General features: G+C 42.7%; 1 protein-coding gene across 1 annotated transcript in view; it reads right to left on the bottom strand.

Annotated features, from left to right (window-relative positions):
• The window catches only part of SETBP1 (SET binding protein 1), a 463,997-nt gene that overhangs the window by 220,841 nt on the left and 223,216 nt on the right, over nt 1–19,940 (bottom strand). Inside the window, exon 3 of the mRNA XM_006889235.1 lies at nt 4,290–4,343. Within this exon, the coding sequence (XP_006889297.1) occupies nt 4,290–4,343 (54 nt within the window). The remainder of the gene's footprint in view (nt 1–4,289; nt 4,344–19,940) is intronic.

The following is a 19,940-nucleotide window of genomic DNA, read 5'->3' as shown; positions in this document are numbered from 1 at the left end:
GTAATTATGCTAAGGACATGGTTATTGTGAAAAGTCCTTATTTGTTAGCTAAATTTATGGCCACATGTGTGGGTAAAATAATATGTGGGCTGGTATTTATGTAAAAATACTCCCGCAAAAAATGAAAATAAAAAAAGTAGGTGTGCGAGTCATTGAAGTAAGATGGGCAAAATGGTAATGATTGCTGAAGCTGCCCAGGGGTATGCTGGGGTCAGCCCGTGTTAGTTCGGAGCTGACTGTTAAATATTCAAGAACTTTGTGAGCAGGTTGTTATAGCTCTGGGAGCTCCAAATCAGTCATGACAAAAATACTTATACAACAGAAATCAGCAAATGCTACAAGTCAGGAATTTTTTAATTTTTTTTTAAATCAGTAAATCACTGACACAGTATAATGGGTATACGGGTGCTTATTATACTATTTATACTAGTATGTCTATTTTTGCATAAGTTTGAAAACTCCAGTGGTAATTTATATTAAAAAAAAGAAGTCTGATTCTTTTTTCAGACTACAAAATACTTCTACAATTTTACTGCAATCTAATTTGCAACTAAATTCTTATAATGTTATTTCTGTACCACAGCAATTCAATCTTTCTTTCCAAATTCCCAGAACATATTCCAGCATCCCTGCACGTGCCTTTGGCTTTGGTCTTCCTCAGGCTTCTCCGGCCCTGCAGTAAGTTCACTACCTCATTTCCCTCACATCCATCTGTCCCCAGGTACCACAGGACATGTACTTAGAAGGCTTCCTCAATTATTCCATTGAGATATCATTTCTCCTTCACCTTAATTCTTAAACTATTCTTTACAGAAGACACCGAAATGAGTGCTGTGTGTTCCAGCCATTGTGCGGGGTCGTTTTCACATGTACTGTCTCACCATTTCACCTACCTGGGCCTTTGCAAGTACACGCATACATGGCCATGGGCACTGAACTCTTGAGCATTTTATTTCAAAGTTTACGGAATCTTCACATCTCCTGAAGAACTAGGAAAGAAGCAGTTATCAATGCCCAAGAGGCCTGGATGCTATTTGTATTCTGGATGAGGGCTCTGGATGCTAGCATGTGCATGCCTTGGTTTGCTCCCGTAGAACTCAGCATGCAAAAGGAATGGAATGGACAGCAAAACAGACAAGTGGCTAAATAAATGATGCTACTAACAACCTGGACAGACATTGAGAACTTTCAAGTGACATGAGAAGCTGAACAAATAAAAAGGAAGGTAACTAAAAGATACCTAAAGTATGATTGAAGTCAAGAAAAACCCAAACAACAATAAAACAACATAAAGACAATAAGACGTTTATGTCTATATTGAATGAAGCTATCAAGCAAAATGGCTTTCTATTTCTAGATTAAATAATAGGAGACTTTAAAAAATGTTTTCAAATATTTTCCTAATTCTTATAAGAAATACAGCTTTATAATGAGGGAATGGAAGGAATGAAAAGAGAGATGAGGCGGCTTAGGTAGGAGCTTCAGGAGTTTTTACATCTGTGCCTTTATGATTTGCTGAGAAGTGCTGACCTGACTTTATTTCCATCCCAAGGCTGAGCTGGGCTCCCTAGTCCAGGAAGCCCTCCCACTGCTAATGTGCAATCCTATCACTTAGAAGCATCATCTACGAGGCTCCACTTACAAGACTCACACTCACCTCCTTAAGTGAAACCTGGCACATAGTTGACACTCTAGCATGTTTTCACAGAAGCTGGAAATCACATGGGAGGAGACTGCCCATTGTTCTCTCATGGAACCACTGGTAGATTCTTTCCAAGGATGAACCTGGTGTCAGTAAAAACCAGTAACCACGGGAGAAAGGCAGAAAATGGCATCCTTATCCATCTCCTCCACATCTCTAGCACAAAGGAAGCCAGAGAGAACATTCCAGTCCAGTGGGCAGTAGAGTCACTATTTCCTCCACGCTTCCAAAGTTGAGTGCAACAAAGACGAATGAGAAATACGGGACTATTTTCCTTCACAGGCTGCAGCAGGAAGAGCTTTCAAGGAAGATGAAGAATGAAAACATGTCCTCTAGGTGTAAGTGAGAAGTGTGGGCCATGAGAAAGAGCTGATAGGCAAGACAACAGCTAGCCCAGTGAGAGGTCCTCACGGAGACACGGGAATATGTCCGTGAATGATTGTGGATGTTAGGGTGCAGAGGTTCGCTTCCACTGCAAAGGCAAAGAGAGAAAGGTAAACTAATGACAGAAGTCACCAATTTGGCGAAGAGGAGCCGGGCAGGGGGTGGGAGGTGGCGGCTGAAGCTTGTAGGCCGCTGTTTCTGTGTGAAGAAGCACCCAAAGGAGTGATGTTGAGTGAGGACATCCGGGCCTTTTGATTTTGGAAGAGCATGAGTGAATAAACTTTGATCTGGGTATGACACCCTCACCATTAGATTCCCAGGACTTCTGACTCAGCAACAGGCATCCTGAGGAGTCAAAAACATGCTTTTTTTATTCCAGTCTAGAGATGGGGATGGGGTGTGGGGTGACATACAAATAGAACAAAGTGGAAAGACCCAACAGAAAACAGAAGTGATCGTACGAGGTTATGGGTGGGAACACAGAAGCTGCCTTTCCAAGATCATGTTCTCAAATATTGTGGATATACACCTGGCTTTTTCTTCACTTAATAGTGCATGTAACATCTAATATCAAGAAATTTATCTAAACAAAACATGGAGAGAGAATATGGCTGCCTCAGAAAGACACACAGGCAAACCATAACAACAAAAAACCTCAACATAATCTTCTGGACAAAGACTTTCCCTTTAAAGCTACAAAACATGATAGAAAAAAAACATTTCTTGCCTTTAGTTTTATACATTTTCAGATAAAAAAAATTTTTAGCAAGACGGATGCCTCCATGTATAGGTGTAGATGTGGGATAAATGCTGATTTTCTCTGTTTTTATCCTTTTCATTCCTTTAGCTCAATGGGAAGTTTGTTTGAAGATTGGAATGAAGTATCCTAATTAATTAGCAGTACTCAGTGCTTGTCACCAAAGCTTACAATCACTTTGTAGAATCTCACTGCAAAAATGAACCGACCAGGCAAAAATCTACACTAAGAAATGGTGCCATGATTTAACTCCTGTTGGTGTTACCTGGGCCTCGTCCTCTGGCCTCTCACTTTCAACTCTTGGTGTTATTCCAAGCTTTCTAGCTCCACTCTTTATCATGATTCTAGTCTGCAGTTTCACATGAGTGGACACGAGCAACAGACTCTCACCAAAGAGGCATAGTGACATTCTGGATGCAAAGGAGGTTTTAAGATATGAACATCCTCAAATATATGGAACTGCTACTAATATAAATGACTCACTCTACTTCATGAGGTTCGCTGCCATTTGCTGTGGCGTGATCTCTCCACCAAACACAGTCTGCGATCTTGAGGCAGGCACTGACTTGAGGGATAAAGGATTGTTTCACAATGAAGGGGGAGCAGAAATAGGCACTGAGCCCGCTAGCCCTCACTCTTCGATTTACTGTCCTCTGTCCTCATGCTCTATCACACGGAGTTCCTGGTAGAACACAAGGACTTCTACGTGCCCGGGGTGTGTGTGTGTGTGTGTGTGTGTGTGTGTGTGTGTGTGTGTGTGTAGTAACTTCCCTTTGAGACACAGAAAGAGTGACTGCACATCTTCAATCTCTGCCAATGAAGAGCCCAGAGAGTCCTCACCTGCTCCCTCCTGGATCTTTCCACCCCCCACAACCTCTAGCATGCTGCCTAAGACAATAGTGGCCCACTTCCTCCCCCAAGATGAGCAAAACTCAACCATCTGTCTCTGCAGGAGTCTGAGATTAACCTGGCCACCTGACCATGACTGCCAGGCATTTGCACATGAAGATTACAGAAACATGGATATGCTACCCCAAAATGAGAAATGAAGAGAACCACTCCAATACCGCCTTTGAGTTAACCCATTCCTGAGCTGAGTCACTACTTTGTTGACTAGTTGTTAGTATCTTGATCTAAATTTGCCCCTTCACTAGAAAACATTTAGAGAAAAAGCAAGAAGAGTAGAAAAGAGAGACAGAGAAGAGAGAGAGAGGGAGGGAGGGAGAGGGAGAGGGAGAGAAAGAGAGAGAGAGAGAAGAGAAGGCAAACTGTTTGCAACTGTCAGGTAGCTCTGATGGTTGCAATCTCAAGACAGGACCTGGAAACCCAACGGGGGAGGGGAGCACTTCATACCCTTACCACCAAGTTTGTCCTACTGTTTGAACTGGTCTGAACTCAGTAACATTTCCTTTTTCCAAACTGCATAAAAGGAACAGTGGGACTTACCTGTGGCTGAAATCCTTTGAGGTCGCTGGCTGCAAGGTCACTGGCTGTGAGAAGCTAGAAAAGAAGAAAAGAGTTTTCTTTAGTGCTAACTCCTCAAAGTCTGCACACAGTATTCTCAAGACAACTAACCAGCCATGAGCACATCATAACCTGGTTCCACAGCTAGCGAGGCGAAGCTGAAAAACAGTCAGCTCTAAGCTCAGATACAGGCACCACCTAGGAGAGGAAACTAGTCTCAGTGACCTTCCCACCTGGTGTCCACCGTATCTCTAATTTCATAGCCCTCTCTGGCTGCCTTCTCCTACCTGACACGCCTCTACCATTCTCTGAGTGACCTATGCAGAGCTTGCTAGGCAAACAATCCCCAAAGCTGTAGTTATGATTTCACATATGTTGTTGTTGTTATAATATACCGTCAAGCCAGGATGAACTCATAGCTGAACCTCCAGCGGGTTTGCAGAGGCAGTTTAATTGCATGGGAGGAGACTGACTGACCTTCCTCCCGGAGAGCAGCTGGTGGATTTGAACTGTGTACCTCTGAGTTGACATCACAACTCCTTTCCTTAGCACTTATGAAACCTAACCAAATCGCTGGGGCGTCACTTCTGACTCACGGTGACATTATTTGTGTTAAAGGAGAACTGTTGTTTCAGAGGGTTTTCAATGGTTGATTTTTCAGGAATCACCTTGGACTTTTTTCATCCAAGACACCTGTCGTTGGATTTGGATCTCCAAACTCTTCATTAGTAGACAAGCACTTAACTGTCTTAGCCACCCAGGGACTCCATCTGCCTGCCTGTAGATGCACATAATTTCCTTAGGGAGACGGCCTCTGGCTTTCTTCCCGCTATCAAAGTAGTCTCTAAGATGCTTCAAAGAGAGTTAAAGGCCAAATCCCCCTTGCAAGAGCTTTAGTTATTTATTTATTTAATCAGATCAGTACAAATGCCTTTCCTCTCCTGCACGACAAGGAACTTCACGTTTCCTTTGTCATAGGTTGCCTTTGATTTTATATACTATTTACATGTTCACAGCTTGTCTCAAACACTCCAGTGTGATATCTGAGAGCACGGGTCGGGTTGATATGTTTTCTGCACCTCTGCATTTAATCAGTATTAAGAGAGTCAGGTTAAGGTTTTAAATAATTTTTTCCCCTTCCTCTCCAGGGTTTTCCACTAGAAAGCACTCAATAAAAATGTATGATTAATGAATAAAATAATCACACTCGTTATTGTTGTTCAAAAATGCTGGGAAAGTACAGGATATCAAGAGGGAAAGGGCAGATGGTGATTTTGATTCAAGGAGTGTGACTGCTAGCTTTGTTAGGCCTGGAGAGCATCTGTGAAAAATAGGAAAGATTTCATGTTTGCTGTAACAATATTTTGTTTGGTTTAAGAAAGAGAGGGAGTCCTGCTGGGCTTCAGTGCCTGCAGCTCTCAGAGAAGCTCAACTGGGCTTTTTAGTCTCCCCAAATGACTCTGACACAGAAGACACTTAAGTGGTGTTACAGCTGGGGCAGAGCAGACCAGAGGGAGAAACGCAAAAGCTATTCCTTCTCCTCATACCTGGTCTTACGATGAGGTTCCCGTGTAGATAATACCTGGGGAACAGGATAGTTCCCTGGTCCAGTCCTTTGATTGTAGTAACTTAATAGCCAAGCATGCCCTTTGGGACACTTGACCAAGTACCACGAGCCAAGCATAGGTATAAGACCTAGTCTGTTTTCCAGGCAACGGTGGCTCAGAGGTAGAACTAAATTTGGGTCCAATTCCTGGCCAGTGTACCTGAGGATCAGCCCGCACGAATGCTCAATGGGCTCAAACAGGCTTCAGACATGTAGACTAGGAAGAAAGACATGGTGATCTAATTCTGAAAGTCAGACAATGGTTAAAACCTCGTAAATCACAACAGTTCCATGTGTACCTGATCATGAAGGTGGTGCAAGGACCAGGAAGCATTCTGTTCTGTTGTGGATGAAATTGCCAAGAGGTGGGGACACCATAACAGCAGCTAATAAGAACAAGGGCACATTCTTGCATTCAAGGGGCAAACGATGAGGTCAAAGGGCACAAAAGTGTGAGAGAGTAAGTGTCAGCATCAACTGTGAGGATCAGACAAGGAGAGGCTGGGGTGCAATCACTTAAAAAGAGTATGAAATGAGCATAAAATTAAAGGAGTCAGGATGACTGGAAGGGTGTGCAAAGGGACTTGTCAGTCCCCACCTACCAACCCCTGCACTCAGGGCAAGACACCAAAGAGGAAGGGGGAAATGAAAATCCCCAAGGACACACAGTCTGGGTGGCTGGCACAGTGGTGCTGCTTGATACAACTGCTCTTCATTCATCTTCACAAGTATCTCACAACATAGAAAACTCCTCTATTTCAGGGATGGGAAAAACTGAGACAGGGAAGCTTAAGAACATTGTCGAGGTCACACATGACCTCAAATGAGAAGAAACAGCTGCAAATAGCCATTAGGAAATGGAATGTGGAATTCGTGAAGATCAATCCTGGAAAACTGGAAGCTGTCAGAAATGAAACAGAACACCTGAGAAGTGATAGCTGGGTGTTAGTGGGCTAAAAACAATAGTTACCATTGGCTATTTTCAATCACACAATCATGTGGTCTACCACATAGAAAATAAATTGAAGAGGAAGGTTTCATTAGACAAAAAAAAAAAAAAAAATTAAAAAAAATGACCAAAACATTTCAAGTTCTGTCCTGAAGTATGATGTGGTCCGTGATAGGATAATTAATGTTCATGTGTCTGTGTACAAGGCAGATCACTTAATATGACAATTATTTAAATTTATGCATCAACCATTAATGTCAAAGATAAACTAAAAGATTTTTACCAACTATGCATGCTTGGGAGGGTGGAGGGACAGCGCAGGAGAGGAAGGCCCTCTATGAGGTGGATTGATTCAGTGACTGGGGTAATTGGGATGGGAGTGTCAGAGACGGTGCGATTGGCATAGGACAGAGCGGAGTTTAAGGCTGTTGTACATAGGGTTGCTATGAGTCGCTGGCGACTCGATGGCACATAACAACAACAACAACAGCAATGCAGTCTAAAATTGATCAAACATGCAATCAAGATGCACTGAAGATTACTGATGATTAGAATGTGAAAGTTGGAAACAAAGAACAAGGATTAGTCGTTGGAAAATATGGCCTTGGTGACAGAAAAAAACACCAGAGATTTCATGACAGAATTTTGTAAGACTAGTGACTTCTTAATTGGATATACAGTTTTTTCCTCCTAACAACATAAACGGCAACTACAGTCATCGACAATGAACATAGAATACACAGGAATCAAATAAACTATATCTGGAGAAAAGGATATAGAAAACCAAAAAAATTATCATTCATAACAAGACCAGGGGTCAAATGAGGAAGAGGCCATCAATGACTAACATGAAAGTTCAAGTTGAAGGTGACGAAATTTAAAACAAGTCCACTTGCCAAAGTATGACCTTGAATCTATCTATCTTGTATGAATTTATAAACTATCACAAGATTAGCTTTGACACTACTGGCTGAAGACCAAATGTTTTGTGGGATGATATCAAGGACATCAAGCATGAGGAAAGTAGAGAAAAGGACAGCAAAGAAAGAAAAGATCAAAATAGGTATCATAAGAGCCTCTGAAATGCCCTCTTGAATGTAGATAAAGCAAAGGAAAGAAAGAATGACATGAAAGAGCTCAGCAGAAAATTTCAAAGGGTGACTTGATGAGACAAACTAAAGCAGTACAAGGAAGCACATAAAGACTTGGATTTAGGAAAATAAAAGGGAAAGCCAAAGTTGCCACTTTAAGCTGAAGAGATTACAGAAAATACTGAAGACTTGAGTTGCAAGTGAAGGACTCCATGGGGAGAAAATTTAATGACATAAGACGCATCAAAATAAAATGGAAGGAATACACAGTATCACTGTACCAAGAAAAATGGATCAGCAATTAAGCATTAAAGGAGATAGCATATGATGAAGAATTGATGACAAGACCAGAATTGATGGAAGAAGACCAAGTTACAGCAAAGGCATAGCTAAAAACAAGGCTCTAGAAATCAATGGAAGCTCTAGAGGCCTAATGCTAAGAAGTTCCACTGCAATCCCAAAGGTTTGAATCTACCAGCTGCTCTGAAGAGAAGGATGGACAATTTCCTGTGTGATTTACTGCCTCTGAAAATCCGTTGGAGGGTGAGCTACAGGTCGGTTCCGACTTGAAGACACTCAACAACAAGAAGACATAATTTACAGAATGCCAACTGAGATATTTTAACAAATGAAAACAAGGCCGGGAGTGCTCATTCATCTATGTGAAGAAACATGGAAGACAAATAGCTTGCTGCTGATAATGTAACATTTTTTACAGTGCATATTCAGGGAACTGCCAGAAATTCAAGTCAGATTCAGAAAAGGATGTGGAGTGGGGGCTATATCATGGCTAATGTCAGCAAGCCGAGGATATGAGATAGATATTTGTCTATGTTTTATCGCTGATGCAAAAGCATTTGACTCTGTGGACCCTTAACTAACTTAGAGATACTCTTCTTGAATAAATAATTACCATCCATTCTTCTGAATGTATTGATACATCCAGGCCTAGAACTTAAACTGAGGAGAAGAGAAATAAATGGGTGGTGAGATATTAGCATGAGAGTAATCTTTACAAGGAAAGGGCTATCAATATGTGTTACCAATAAGAATCAAATTTTAAATGTTCCCAGTCCTGCAAGTAAAATTGATAGGTACCTTTCGAACACCTTTCAGGAAGGTTCGCCAGGTAAGAAGCAGCCAAGACAACAAAATGTCCTTCTAGTTCTGCAATCCCACAGTGGAAATCATAGGCGTGTCCAAAGTATCTTAAAGAAGGCCATATTTTCTCACATCAGTGGTTCTGAGATAAAGAACTGACCAGCTACATTTGTTTGACAGGAAACAAAGAGATGTGGCATTTGAGGTTAATTATTTCTAGTGTCCTTGGTTTTAGATTATCATTTACTTCTCTTCAGAAGGTGTGAGAGGTATGTAGTTTGTTTCTTTGTTTTTTAATTTTTTTTATGTTGTGTACAATTTTTATTTCCTCCGTCCCTCATCTGACAAGACTATGCCATCTTTGAGTACAAAAGAGGTATCATGCCCTGTGGCTGATGGGCAGGGTAAAGACTTGAGTGCACCCAGAATTTTCTGGAAAGGAAGTCCTGGCAATGATCTACTTCTGAAAAACCAGTCTCTGAATACCCAGTGGAGCCGGGCTCTACTCTGACGCATGTAGGGTCACCATGAGTTGGAAGTGACCCAAAACCAACTGGTTTAACAAGATCCTGTCTAACAACACTGTGGTCCAGATGTTATGCAACTCCACATTTCTCAGTGTTGAGAAGAGTCTGGACATAAGAGCAGTCAATAAATATTAAATGACTTATAGAGAAAGTGGAAGCTACTGTCAATCCAGAGTGAAGACCACAATGACTAAAATGCCATACCCACTGAAAAGAAGTAGAGAGACAGGTTTGTGACATCCTTCAAACCGACAAAAGGAAATGACACTCAGTAGGTGGAGCGCTTCTGCGTGAAGGAGACACTCAAATATTTGAATGAATTAATCAACTCCACCAATGAGAACAAGTTCTACTCTATCTGCTGTGGGTTTTATGAAAGAATGCTGGCTCACTTCCCAGTACAGGCATCAGAGGTCTGGGGACTTCAATCAGGTTGAAGTTAATGAACAGGGTCCTTCCTTTACCCAGGATGAGTGTGCCAGTGCACACATCTTAGTAAAAGGGTCCAATGGCGAGGAGGAGGAAGGGCACCTAGAATTATATTCAAAAGAAGGCAAAGGAAAAAGAAAATCTTTCATCTCACTGGTGCAGCAGAGTGGTATTCCTGGGGCTCTCTGTCAGCCCATTTTCATGGCTGCCATGTCTTGCCACTCTCTAGAAGAATCTACATTTCAAATATTCAGAGGGTGACCCTGGTTTCTACTTCTGAAGAAGAGCAGTTTCTCTCCTGGCATAAGGACCAGTGTTGTTTTCTCTTTTCTTCTAGTCACTCGAAGCCCAGAGCAGGAGAGGGGGCAAGGAGGGGTGGAAGACATTCGTTGTTGCTGTTGCTAGTTGCCTTCAAGCCACATAGGACTCCTAGTGACCCTATGAACAACAGATCTGCACTCTGTTCTCTCCTGTGCCCTCCTCCTCATCTCTGAAACACTCGAGCCGGTTGCTGCAGGCCTGTGACAGAGCCATGAGAGTGGCGCAAATAGTTAAAGGGCGTAGAAGCTAGCTCAACGGGGCAGCCAGAGGCTCTTCAGAAGGAAGGCTTGATAAATCTACCTCCAAAAAAAGCTACTGACTACACACACGAGGCATCCCTGATTGAGAATCGGTAACAACTGAGGGCTTTGAGGGAGTGAGAAGAGAAACACCCTTAGATTTCCACACAGAGAAGGACTACTCTCCCGTTGTTCTCTGCTTCTCCTGGGATGATTCTCTTCCCTTTACCTCCCTCATGAGAAATTATCCATGGTGCAACCGCAGCCAGCCTCAGCCTCAGCCTCGGACTGCTCCTTCAAATGGGTCTCCCCCAACCTGCTCACCTCCATCGTGTTAAACCTTCCCCCCAAAGAAGGCAGGCACTGCTCCACGTTCTCTCCTCCAGCCTCAGAACATGATTCCCCTTCTGTTTACCTGCAGCAGGGTGGGCTGAGGTCTAATATATAAGAATCCCTTAGGCTGAGTCAGGACACATGTGTCTATGTCTGGAAAGGGGTCACAGACACAAATGAGGGAGGCTAGGGGTTCATGGTGGACATTTGGCCAAGAGGACCGCAGCCTCCCAGATACGCATCTGGACAAATGGGAGCTTGGTTGCCCTGGAGATATTCTGAGGGGATCTAGGCCATTTGTTCCTCCCTCCCTTGTGGGCCAGAAAAATAATGAAGTGGATGGTGAGACATACAGATGGATGGATCGGTAGAGAAGTAGGTAAAAATAAAACTGAGGAAGGATTGCTTTAGAGAGAAAAAAACAAAACAAAACAACCCATGTTCAAATTTTGCCCACAAAGACACCAAACTCTCCTAGAATATACTCTCAACTTTCACGTATTCTTCTCCCCTTTCCTTAGTGGGTAATGGATGGTTTTGTCCCCCACCTTTGTTTTGGGAATTACCACTCATACCTTACTTTGGCTACAGGATGGAATTTGAACCCCTTCCCACACCACTTTTTCAAGTAAAAAAAAAAAAATTCAGAACAGCCTATATTGACAGCAGCACCTTTCCAAGCTAAGCGCAACGTTCAATCACACATGACTTGAGATTGCTAGAGAGTTTAGACAACAGTAGTCCCAATCTCTTTCTTGGTGAGAGGACACTGAGACCCAGAAAGGTTAAGTGGCTCAAGGTAAAATATTAAATAAACAAACAAACAAATAAACAAACAAATAAATAAAATTATAATATAAATAATAAAAATAATTTTGGGGTGCCCAAATATGTGGAGATCAGCAGATTCTGCTAAGAAAGGGAAGAACTGCTAATTATGTCAAGGATTAAAGCAGAGAAAAGGCTAATGAAGGGGATTCCCTATCAAGCAACAGCATCTAGAAGTTCTTATCTGAAGCCATCAAGAATACAAAAGGAAAAAATGGCAACTGAAATAAGGAAAGTAAGATACAAGCAACAGGTTGTTACTTTCCACAGGGAAGATAACAGAACACTGCACTATGAAAATTCATTAGACTTGAATACCCCTCAAAAAATACAATTCAAATTCACTGCCATCAAATCAGAACCAACACATAGCTAACCTCCCAGTGGGCTTTTAAGGATGTAAATAACACAAGAGGAGACTGCTCATCTTTCTCACAAGAAGCAGCTGACAGACTCAACCCATGTGCCTTTGGGTTGGGAGTACCACTTATGGAGGTTGTCGCCCAGGTTTTGCTGAGAGCCACTATGGGCTGTGTGCAAATCATTTGACCTAGTTAGGTCTCCTTTACCTCCTATAAAATGAATTCCAATGTCCCTTCCTCTAGTACTCCAGAGTAATGTGAATTTATGATGTTCAGAGTCCAAAAGCATGCCAGGAACACCTGAGCTTTATTCGTAAGATATAAGAATATAACACAAAGCACATCAGCATAACCACTGCAATGCTTAAGAAGAAGAACACGATGAGTATGGCAGGCCTTTTCTAAGAATAAATACAGATAATGTTTTAAAATATCAAATCTGTCTCAACAGGTTAACTAGAACTTTCCTGGATTTAGGAAACAAAATCAATTCTGATGCTTTTATTTATGGAATTTAAATTGTTCCACACACACTGAAGCACTTAAGCCTTACAAAGCATGCTGAACTACAAGTTACTTCAAGGACAAGTGGAGATATCACCACTTATTGTATTGAATAAGAGAATTCAATAAATTTGAAATTTGGAAAAATTTGGAGTATTTCATGTAATACCAGTTTCGTTATATGCTCCTTTTCTTTGCTTTATACTATAAATAATAAGAGTGTTTATAAGAAAGCTAAAGACATTTCAGTTATTTTATAGTCATTGTATATCCAATCTTTTCCAAAGGGGTTTACAATGACTTGGTTTCCCCTCACAATTTAAACTTCTATTAACTCATTTTTAAACTGGAATATTCTTTATAGGTTCAAAGGGGAGGGGAAGCTGAGAAGTCCAGAAACTAGAGATGGAATGGAAATTACAAAAGATTATAAAATTTATTTACTAGGTCTTATTTATTATAAGAAGTAAATATGTCCGGCAGGTGTGGAAGCCTGAAGAAGAAGATGATGCCTACTCATTAAGGAACAAATACAAGCCTATTATTTAAACCGGGGTCCCCCTGCAAGTAACCCATAGTTGTCCTATAGCCAAGATGAGGAAAAGATAGCTGAAGGAGATAAGAAGAATATCCCAAAGGACACGGGGAATAGTATAGTAAGTGGAGAAGTAACTGTGATAGTTACAAATTAGTCTCTTCTGCTTTGGGTAGAAATCAACAACTCACACTGTCTGGCAACAGGGCGACAACTCCAACAACCAGAAATTCCTGGAAGTTTTCCACGGTGCTAAACAGCACGTCATGCCCACAGCCAAGACGGCAGTCATTCCTCAAGGTTGTTGCTGCTGTTGTTTATAAACCCATGACTTCACTGCTCTTGTAGGTCATGAACCAGAGGTAGAAAATGCTACCACTGGAGAAGAGGAATTCCACTGAGAAGACCTCCTTTCCAGACAAGCTCAGTTCATAATTCACGGAGGCCTGATTCCTCTGGTATTTTTCTAAGACACTTGGAATTTCAGTGCAAGGGCATGAAGCTACACAGTGTGAGCTAACAGCATGGAGAAGGAATCAAGAAACTGGCCCAGGAAACACAACTCTCTCAGTGAGCGGCTTCAGTTGAGTCACCGACTCTCTTTTTGTCTTGGTTTCCTTGGCTGGTAAAAACAAAAGGGGGATGGGGTGGGAAAGGAGTTCCAAAGCTTCCTTCCAGCTCTGTGAGTCAGTGCTTCAGAACTGGCTCAGGGGACAAGTCCATCATCACAACCAATCTCCCAATCTTGCCAGTCGTGACAGCAGAACAACAGATATAATGATATCAAGAATAGGGATCCAAGGAGAGTTATCTCGAAGCGCCACCAACCAACCAACCAACCAATTCTCTCAGCTCATGTCATTCCCGCCAAAGAGAACACAGAAGGGACTCTATTTCTATTTCGTTTCCTTTCCCCTTTATCTTCCAACAGCACCCCCTGCCCAGTTCTACACACTTCTGCTGAAAGAATTCCTAGCTGGGAAGTCAGAAGGAAGGAGAGAGAGTTCCTACTTAGGCACTGTGTCTCTGTTACAGTTTTGCAAATAGGAATTTGGACAGATGGCCACTCAGATTGCCACACTGAGTGCAGCATCCCAGTGAAACTGAAGTCAAATCCATATTCAAGCTAAAGGTCGACGCCCTTCCAACTCAAAAGGCACTCGCTCTGACTGCCAAGACATTTGGGATTGGTGTGTGGAGGAAGCAGCTGGCTTCCCACCAGACTAAGCTCTGTCACAGGCAAAAGTTACACACTGGAATCAGCCATCCTAGCTGGGCTGTGTGTCCTTTTGCTAAATCCCCTCCACCTCGTGTAATTTTAAAGGTTAAACCTGAAACCACTGACACCTCCCACCTAGGGTTTTGGGCTCTTTTCCCAGAGAGCAACACAGATGACTAATAATAACTTTGAAAATACTTCTATGCGAGCCTGGTCTTGATTGCTTATTTTTTTCTCTCTTTTATTATTTTTAAATGATGGGGTTCTAATATTTATAGGCGAGATGCGCGACAGATTCTCCCAGATATGCAGCCAAAAGAGCTTTTACGTTTGTTTTTTAAAAGAAGGATTCCATGGGTAATCTTCCACACATAGCTCACACTCTTTCAGTGGTGTATATATATTTGGTTGGTGTCCAAGTCACAGCTATTTCAACCTCTGGGTGGGACGATCTCTAATTCTCTGCCTTGGAGATCAGAGCTGTAACTACTGAGTTCAGATGAAAGAGGAAGCCATTGAATGTCCTAATCCAGGATAACTGAGACTGGTTTTATGCTATTTGAACCTGGTGAACCCACAGAAGTTTGCCCAACACCTTTCAAACTTCTCAGTAGATTACTTTTTAAATGCATTCCCTTCCCTAAATGGTGTATGATAACTTCAAAATACAGCTTAAAAACACCCCAAGGGAAGGAAATTGGAATTCAAGGGGCTTTTGCATGTGCTTGGGCATTTATCTGATAAAGTCGGTATATACTAGTGAGATGATGTTAATAACCTCATCTCTCAAAAACTCAAACAGCTTGCCATCAGGTCGAGACTGACTTGCAACTGACCCTACAACCCAGGCTGACTCTGAGTTTGGAGAATGGCCCCATAAGGAGTACAGCACCAAAGCTCGACATTTCATTAAAATAATAAAAAGAAGCTCAAGTGGGGCATGCCACTTCTGAGTTTGCCAAAAAGTAAGTTGCATGATAGGATCGGTGCCTGGTTACTCTTTATTACATCCTACTACTTCAGAAGCCAAATTATTTGGGGAATGAGTACTGTTCAGGTCCAGTGGTAAGACTTGCTTATTAAAAGTTGATTGGGACCAATAGGAAACATCATGATGGATGGTGAAGAGGCTGAAACTGTCAACAACTTCATCTTACGTGGATCCTCGGTCCCAACAGTCAGGAAACCAGGAGATGCACTGCACTAGGTAAGTCTGCAGTTAGGGACTTCTCCAAATTACTGAGGGATAATGATGTCAGTTTGAGGACTAAGGTGTGTCTGATTCAGGCGACGGTCTTTCCTATAATTTGCTATGCATCTGAAAATTGGACAACGAATAGGGATGAGAGAAGAATTGATGCCTTTGAACTGCGGTGATGGAGAAGAGCACTAAACAGCCCATGGATGGCCAAAAGAACAATTAAGTCTTAGAGAAGGTACAGCCAGAGTGCTCTTCAGAGGCAAGGATGATGAGGCTTCACCTCACATACTTGGGGTATGTTGCTAGGAGGGGTTATTCCTTGGAAGGGGACATGATGCTTAGAAGGGCTGGCAAAGGAGAGGAAGACCCTCAAGCAAGTGTACTGGCACGATGACTTGCCACAATGTGTGTCAGGAAAGTGTGACGAGGGCACAGGATAGGATGGAGTTCAGATTCGCCATTCATATTGTTGCTATGAGTTGTACTTGACTCAACGGTACCTAACAACAACACTGTTCAGGTCATGGCTTACGTCCTCCTGGATACTTCTGACATTTTAAAATGAATGATGCACAGGAAACATATAGAACAGAGGCTTTCCTTTGATATGCGGAGGAGTCTAACTCCTGCAGCAGGGATCCAGGCACTTTAGGGTGTACGAAGAGAAACTGATGCAGGGAGTTTCATGTCCTCAACCCCGTCTTCACCAGAAGAGTACAACCTCATTGTTATTCACATTTTATATCAGGTTTTCATGTAAACTCTAGCTGATTTAAAAGCTCTAGAGAAGTTTTGAAAACTCACATCTTAAAAGAGAGAACTCCAAGTCATCCCAGAAAATTAACAAAACATTTGCGGAAAGAGAACTGGCTAGCTCGCTTCTACAAAGAAGCTGAGACGACCATCTCTTAGTATGCACAGACTGAATGCACGACCAGACCTCATTTTAACCTCTGATACTTCTAATGCAGCCTTTAATACTTGCCAGGCATTGGGATTCGGGAGACTACTTCCTCTTCCTTTCTTGTACAGCATCTGCCGGCAATGATGCCTGCTCTTTCCATCTGAAGCTACGTTGCTTAAGAAAGCATAACAAATGCACAAGAAAGAGGAGTGCTGCAGACACAGTGCCCTCGGCAGCACAATCTGGGATGAGGTCTCTTCCTTCTAACAAACTAAGAAAGAACATCACAGGCATCTGTGGTTTGTTTCCAGCTTCCATAAAGGCCAATGAAGGGAATTCTCATTGAACACACGCCAAGCAAATCTGGATGCCAGAGGCAATATCCACCCTTGTATCTCCTTTCTTCTCATCCTTTTCCTGAACTTCTGCTTGGATCCAACCAGACGATCAGCTCACTGGGCTCCACGACTGGTATCAAAGGTTGTTAATGCAGCTCCTTGGCAAATCCCAGGAAATTGATTTACACTTCCAGGCTTACTCAGCAGAGGAGAATGGCAAAGTCAGAAGGTGCTTGCATCAGAGAACAGCAGAGCACCGGAGTCAAAGGCTTGCCTCTCCAGCTCAGGGTAGCCAATTTGGCTGAGGATCCGAGTCCCTCGAGCCAAATCTGGAATAATTAATCACAATTACCACTGACTATCTATAACAGATAAAGTCAAACTGCACGCAGAGGCCGTTGAACCTTGCAAGGAGGCACACGCTTGGTAAAAGCCTGATGTAAAGTGGAAGGCTCATAGCCAGAGGTATGCCTTGATCTCTTCACGATTATATTAAGAACGATTACTAGGAGAGTTTCCAATATCCACAACTGGCCTCTTACTACAGCAGGTAGGTAGTTGCTTTATTATGCCTTCTAATTCCCAAACTATCCGTACAGGGTTTTCTTGTTACACATGCCTGCAGGGTAACCACATACACAATGGAAAGAAGTGCAACCCAACCCTGCAACATCCTAAAATGCATGTTGATCTACAGGGTTTTCACTGTCTGATTTTTAAGTAGATCTCAAGGCCTGTCTTCCCAACTTCCTTTAGTCCGTGGAAACCTGTTCAGCATCAAAGCAACAGAAAAGCCTGCAAATGACAGATAAGAGGTGGCTGAGTTCAAGCTCAACTGGACTTGAACTTGTGTCTCCTGTATGAGAGGTTCGTCTGTTACTACCGGTCCACCGATATCTTATGTGCAGGCCAAGCCCCAAAGCTAACCCATTTCAGTTAGTGCTAACTCCTGGTAGCCCTATAGGACGGAACTGAACTGTCCTTTGGGGTTTCCAAGGCTACAGATCTTAATGGAAGGACATCACCATACCTTTCTTCCATAGCTGCTGTTGTTGTTGCTGCTATGTGCTGTCAAGCTGACCAAAACTCACAGTGATCTGATGAACACTGGCTCTGAATCATGCCCTATGCTGTGCCCTCCTCTCAGTCTCCAACCATGAGCTCACTGGTTCACTAACTGAGTTAAACCATCTGTTGAGAACCTTCCTCTCTAAACGCTGACCCTCCATCTTTCCAAGCAGATAGAGCAACTGGTAATTTCGAACGGCCAACCTCTTGATTAACAGCTGAACACTTACCATCAGACCTTCTTGTATGCTGAATAATGTATGTTGTGTCCATCAGTTTAAAATGGAACAAACTCTTACTGGTTAAATAATTCGCTTACAGGTGCAAGGGTGAAGCTAGAATCTGAGGAGAATTCGGAATCACAGCCAGTCGCGTCCTCTTCTAAGGCAGCCATGATCTGTGGGAATTCCGTAATGGAATGCCGCTGCCTCGCTGTTAACTGTGCCAGGGATGCGGCCTTGATTCTTAGGACCATCAGCAGCACCTCCAGCTGGGCGAGTGGCCATGTAGGTGAGTCCACACAGCTTTATGTAGCTTCACAGGTTCAGCACTGAGGGTGACGTCTCTTCCTGGGTCTTCCCCTTTAACACCTCTGAACTCAAACTGCCATTGTTCAAGAGAGTTTCATTCCCAAATCTTGACTGGTCAGCATTCCCAGTCTGCATTACACAATACTGTCAACACAGTTACTCTTCATGTGTACCTTCTCTCTGTAGACGATTGGGCCCTCCATCGGCTTTTCCTATGTGCTCACACACCTTCCTTTTTTCCAGCCTTTCCAACTACTGAGGGCACACGTCAAACTCCAGACATTCTCAGAGATGCTAGGCACAATGAGAAACTAACTGCAGTCCAGGAATCAGTTCACATAAGTAAACCCTCAAGAACCTGATAGAGAAGGTGATATCATTATACTCATTTTTCAAATGAAAATGCAGAAGTTCAGTGTCATGAACGAACTTACTCAAAAGCATGAAGTAGTAATTTACAGATCCACAGAATACATGCAATTCCAGATGAAACCACAGCCTGTATTCATCCTATTCATTCTTTCCTTCTCTCTCTCTCTCCTCTCCCCTCCCTCAGGTTACCAACTCCACTGAGTTGCTGACCAAAAGCCATTTGAACTCATCAGCCACATTTCAAGAGCAAGACGAAGCTGATTCTACCCATCATGATTGACAGCTTCAGAAACCAGAAGGGCCACGATGAGTGGGAGTCAATCTGACAGCATTAGAGAGGCTGTGGTTTGCTGTATCTGCTTGTATCCACCCTGGTACACTGACCAAGATCCATTCTGCCTGTATTTCACACCGGACTTCTGCAAACGGCCGGCTTACCAGGCACTCCCCTTTGCCACAGTGTGTATGTATGTGCTTATGTTACACACAACGCTGCCTTCTGAGTACAGTTGGAGAAACATTGTGTTTCACATTTCACAATGTGTACCATTGCACTTTTCAGAATGTATTTGCAAATGAAGGTTTTCTTTCCCTCAAAATGGCTTAATCAAATGCGGATCCAATCTCTTTCCCAAATAAGATATCCTTTAATTGCCAGCCCTGATAACATTCACTTTATGACAAACCTGCCCAGAATTTCCGGCTGGCTCATTTCGAGGGTGTCTCTCTATACAATGCCCACCGAGACTGAGTAAAATGACTATAATGCACAGATGCTGCATCAGCAGGACTGGAAGGAGCTGTGAACTCAGTCTGGGACCCCTTCAGTAATCACATGCCCAAGCCCATTATTTATAGCACAAATGGAGGACCCACCATGGGGACTGTGATGCTCATTTTTGCAGCCACACTCGGCAAATCACTGGGAGTATGACCTTGAGCATTTCACTATTGCCTGGCTCTCATGCTCCCCATCTCTAGTGCATCAGGAATTCTCCAAGATCTCTTTGTATTTGACAGCCTGGAATCGAGGCAAGGTTATGGAAAGTGCCATCACTCATCCAAGGCATTAACAGGTTTCACGTAAAACAACTATGAGATATCATCTCACCCCAGTCAAAATAGCAAAATTTAACAGAACAGCAAGCAACAAATGCTGGCGAGGTTGTGGAGAAA

The sequence above is a fragment of the Elephantulus edwardii genome, unplaced genomic scaffold (genome assembly GCF_000299155.1).
Source record: "Elephantulus edwardii isolate Elephantulus edwardi_28Jun2011 unplaced genomic scaffold, EleEdw1.0 scaffold00076, whole genome shotgun sequence".
Taxonomy (NCBI): Eukaryota; Metazoa; Chordata; class Mammalia; order Macroscelidea; family Macroscelididae; genus Elephantulus; species Elephantulus edwardii.
The sequence above is the reverse complement of the archived record's forward strand: the minus strand, read 5'-3'. Positions and strand labels throughout refer to the sequence as shown.